The sequence below is a fragment of the Nicotiana tomentosiformis genome, chromosome 1, assembly GCF_000390325.3.
Source record: "Nicotiana tomentosiformis chromosome 1, ASM39032v3, whole genome shotgun sequence".
Lineage (NCBI taxonomy): Eukaryota > Viridiplantae > Streptophyta > Magnoliopsida > Solanales > Solanaceae > Nicotiana > Nicotiana tomentosiformis.
The window spans coordinates 156,747,806-156,752,401 of record NC_090812.1 but is presented as its reverse complement, the minus strand read 5'-3'; the positions used below and the strand labels follow the sequence as shown (position 1 = coordinate 156,752,401).

At 31.8% G+C, this 4,596-nt stretch overlaps 1 protein-coding gene across 1 annotated transcript; it reads left to right on the top strand.

Moving 5' to 3' along the window:
* Nucleotides 1–2,648, top strand: LOC104115010 (ABSCISIC ACID-INSENSITIVE 5-like protein 5). The gene is made up of 4 exons (XM_009625577.4): nt 1–412; nt 1,764–1,835; nt 2,176–2,205; nt 2,343–2,648. Exons 1-4 carry the CDS (start codon nt 53–55, stop codon nt 2,427–2,429), a joined length of 549 nt encoding a protein of 182 aa, XP_009623872.1. The 5' UTR covers nt 1–52; the 3' UTR covers nt 2,430–2,648.
* The last annotated feature ends 1,948 nt before the right edge of the window (nt 2,649–4,596 follow it).

Here is a 4,596-nt window from a genome sequence, read left to right as displayed (position 1 = left end):
CCGGATAAAAAATCAAAAAATAAAAATAAAAAATCAAATTTTCAAAGTAATAATGCATCTTTTTCATGGAAACATTTTACCTGCAGGACAACATTCAAGGTATGCTTTCCTTAGCCACTCAAAGTGTGCTGAAAATGGCAAAGGAGATGCTGATTCTTCTTCAACACATCATCAAATCTTTGAACAAGTTAATGGTGGTTTCATTAATGGCCACCAGATTTCTGATCAAATCACTACAACAAATAAAGAAAATATTGAAAAATCCAACAGTGCATCAGATGTTAGTGAACCAATTAACAATAGCAGAAGAAGATCATCAAGTGTTTCAATAGAAGCAACAGTAATGGAAAAGAGACAACGTCGAATGATTAAGAATAGAGAATCTGCTGCAAGATCTAGAGCTAGAAAGCAGGTAACAAATTTTTTATCTTAATTTTGTCTCAAATTAATTTCTAGTTTGCACTCGGAAACCATGGGAAAACTCATTTTCCTTTCAGAGTAAAACGGCGCATAAATGAGGGTTAATCCGTCAAAAGTCGAGAGATAATTTGTTGTAAAAAATGATCGATCATAACTGTTTGTGATTAAGGGTGTGCTTAGCACGAAGGAAAATATTTTTTTAGAAAATGTTTTCGTAGAAAATTTGTAGTTTTATGACTTTTTTTTTTTGTTTGGTTGGTGAGTGGAAAATGTATTGCGGAAAATATTTTCTAATGTTTGGTCACAGAGTAAAATATTTTTTTAGATTTTTTATTTTTATTTTTTTATGTTAGTGTCCTCATCCCCTTCCTCCAATAGAATTTAACTAGCGTGGGTTGATGGGGAAGGTTGAAAAAACAAATTGGAAAATATTTTTTTCTCTTGACCCGAAAAATATTTTTGGAGGAAAATGAGTTCATGAGAAACATGTTTTCCAAAGTATTTAAGTTAACCAAAAATTGGTATGAAGGAAAATATTTTTCGACCAAACACACCCTAATTAAAGCATAGTTGATTGATAGTCGATTGAAATGATATTTTTTACCGTCAAAGTTTTAGAGAATGCTACAGTGTTTAGTTGTATCTTCACCACACCACTTCATGTATAAGTCTTATTCTGATGACACTGTATAGTCGCTCTCAAAATAATAGCCGAAAAATTATATATTTTTTATATATATTATTTGGATATTATATATAAAAAATATACAAATTTTATACACTTTACAGCTACCAAATATAAATAGTTTCTGCCGTGAGCTAAAAATTATCGGGTGATAATGAGATTTAAATTCATGACTTTTATTTTACTATGATATCATGTTGCATTATGTGATCGTGCGATGAGTAGAGAAACTCGGAAAATTTTTAAATCTTTTTGAAGCCCTTAAATAATCAGTAAAAATAAATGTAGCATTCTCTAACACAAATATCCAAAAGAAGAGTCTACTTTTGGATAATAAAATATTTTTATAATAATAAGAGTTTAAACTTTTCGATAAATTGGTGATGAAACCCAACCACCAGTAGTTTGAAACTTTGAGGTTTGATTCATGGTATTAGTATTACAATAAAGTAAAAATCATAGCATAATGCTGCCTTTTTTTCAATTTATTGGTCTCTTATTATATTTAAACTTGGACTTTATTAAGTCCTTCCTAATTCTTTTTTTTGCTAATAAGTCCTTCCTAATTCTTTTTTTTGCTAATAAGTCCTTCCTAATTCAATAATATTATAGTTTTGACTTTTGATTGGTTGATGAAGTGAACTTTGCTATGATGCAGGCATATACAGCAGAATTGGAAATAGAACTCAATGGATTGAGAGAAGAGAATGAAAAACTCAAGTTACTTGTGGTAAAATGAAAATATTATTAAATTATATATATTGTTGGTGTAAGGAACTTTATACGCTCACTAAAGAATATTTTTATATGTAAGCCACCTTAAAATTTAAGACTTATAATTTTGAAAATAAGATAAATTAATTGTTAAAACATGTAAATGTGACCCGATGATCGAATAAAAAATTCTTACATTGATGATGTATATAATTTAAATTTTTACTCAAAATATAAAATAAAATCACATGGATCTTGGTATGGGATGAATTATTAAATACACAGTTGGCACCTTTAATTATTATCACTTACTCTTTTTCTTTTTCTTTTTCTTTTTCTTTTTTTACATGGCCAAGGCTCAAATTGCAACCAGAAGAAAAGATGAGGTATGAGTATGAGTATCTCTCCTTTATAAATATCTTTATACAGAAATATGTTTTAAGATTAATTGTAATTTAAATTCAGTTATTTATTTATTTACAGCTATCTTGTAATTTGTTCATATCTCTGTGTGATGTATTAGGAGGAGAAAATGAAACAACCAACAAAAGCTCAATGGATTGCTAACAAACTGAGAAGACTTAGAAGGATGTCAAGTGTCTCATGGTGAACATAATTGCTTACAAAGGATTGTAAAAGGATTTGTTATGTTATTAACAATGTCTTTTTGATACAATTATTAGTCTTTTGTTGTGCATGTAAGTTATTGCTTACATTTGGATTTACAAAATAAAGCAACAATTTATTTAGATAGCTTATGGGAGATGAAAAACAAATTGCGAGTCCATTACTCAAATAGTCACTCAATTATCCGAAATTACCAACTAAAGTCATCTTTCTTTCGTTTGTAACAGCAAAGTCACTCAACTATGCTTATAGCACTCAGAAGGTCACTCAACTAGATTTCTCAAACTTTTGATTGTCAAATACCTATTTACCTTCTAAATTATCAACTTTTGTCTTCTTTTATTTTTCTTAACTTTTAAATATTATGATTGTTTTCTCTTTTTAAGTTTATATTTGTTTACCCTAAAATTCGAGTAAAAGTTAAATTTATTTAGTGGTTTCAAGGATACGTGATTTAATCCAATACTAATTGATAAACAAGGAATTAAATAGATAATCTGAATAGTAAAATAAATCAAACCAGTGTTCTGGCAGTGCTTTCGACTTCGATTCGAGATGGTCTCGAGGTTGGGTAACAAAAACAATAAAGAACAGAAAATAAACAGTGATGAGTTGTAATAGATAGTAAGTGAAATAGAAAAAGCAGTGTATGTGTTTATGTTTACCAGTGAATCAATCCCCCTTACAAATGAATGTGGTCCCTCTTTATATAGTAGATGAATCCTAAATAAGGTATAATTCTAATAACGGAAATAAATTCTATGATTAGCGTCAATAACCGCTTGATTCGATCTGTTCCGGAATTTCCGCCGAGATCTTCGGTCGGTTGCTAATATCTCGCCATTCCGTTATTATGCCTTACTCAAAGTCGGTCATGGTCGGTCTCGATCTTCATGCTCCATACTCTGCCATTGAGCTTGAGCCTGGTCTATTACGAGCTTACTCTCGTGACATGTCACGACCCAAAATTCCCACCTTCGGACCGTGATGGCGCCTAACATTTCACTTGTTAGGCAAGCCAACGTTAGAATAATATTAACCAATTTTTTAAATAATTTTTAAATTTATTAATAACAAAGAAATTAACGCGGAAATAAGGTCTGAAATATAGCGATTAATCCATAAAAATAACGGTGTCTAAATATCATCCCAGAATTGGTGTCACAAGTGCACGAGCTTCTAGAATAAATACAAATAAAGGTATGAATAAAATAAATTTTTCTGGAAATAAACACACATCTAAAGTAAAACAGACGGGGACTTCAGAACTGCAGACGCCATGCAGTTATACCTCAAGTCTCCTCTAGTAGCTAAAATCCGAGCAAGTCTATGGTACGTCGCTCGGACCAACTCCAAAATCTACACAAGAAGTACAGAGTATAGTATCAGTACAACCGACCCCATGTACTGGTAAGTGTTGAGCCTAACCTCGACGAAGTAGTGACGGGGCTAAGGCGGGTCACTTACATTACCTGTACATAATATTAGTAACAACAATAATAGAAATAAATCAGGTAATTCATTTATAATAATTGAAACCAACTCAGCAGTCATAACCAATTGTCATTTCCATCAATTCTGTTGCAGCGTGCAATCCGCTCTCACAATATATTCACATTCAATTCTGTTGCGGTGTGCAACCCGCTCCTCCAATATATTTATTTTAATTAAGTTTGTTTCGGCGTGCAACCCGATCCACCAATATATATATGTATGGCGACTTTTAAATAAGTTTGTTGCGGCGTGTAACCTGATCCTCCAATATGGACTTTTAATAAGTCTGTTACGGCGTGCAGCCTGATCCTCCAATATGGACTTCTAATAAGTTTGTTGCGGCGTGCAACCCGATCCTCTAATTTATGGACTTTTAATAAGTCTGTTACGGCGTGCAACCCGATCCTCCAATATGGACTTTTAATAAGTTTGTTGCGGCATGCAACCCGATCCTCCAATTTATGGACTTTTAATAAGTCTGTTACGGCGTGCAACCCGATCCTCTAATTTATTCATTTCAATCAATTCTGTTGCGGCGTGCAACCCGCTCCTCCAGTATATTCATTTACCAATTCTTATAGAAGGTATTTTCCAAATAAATGCAACAACTAAAATGAAATTATAAGACAAAAAGCATACATTAATTATAATTTAAT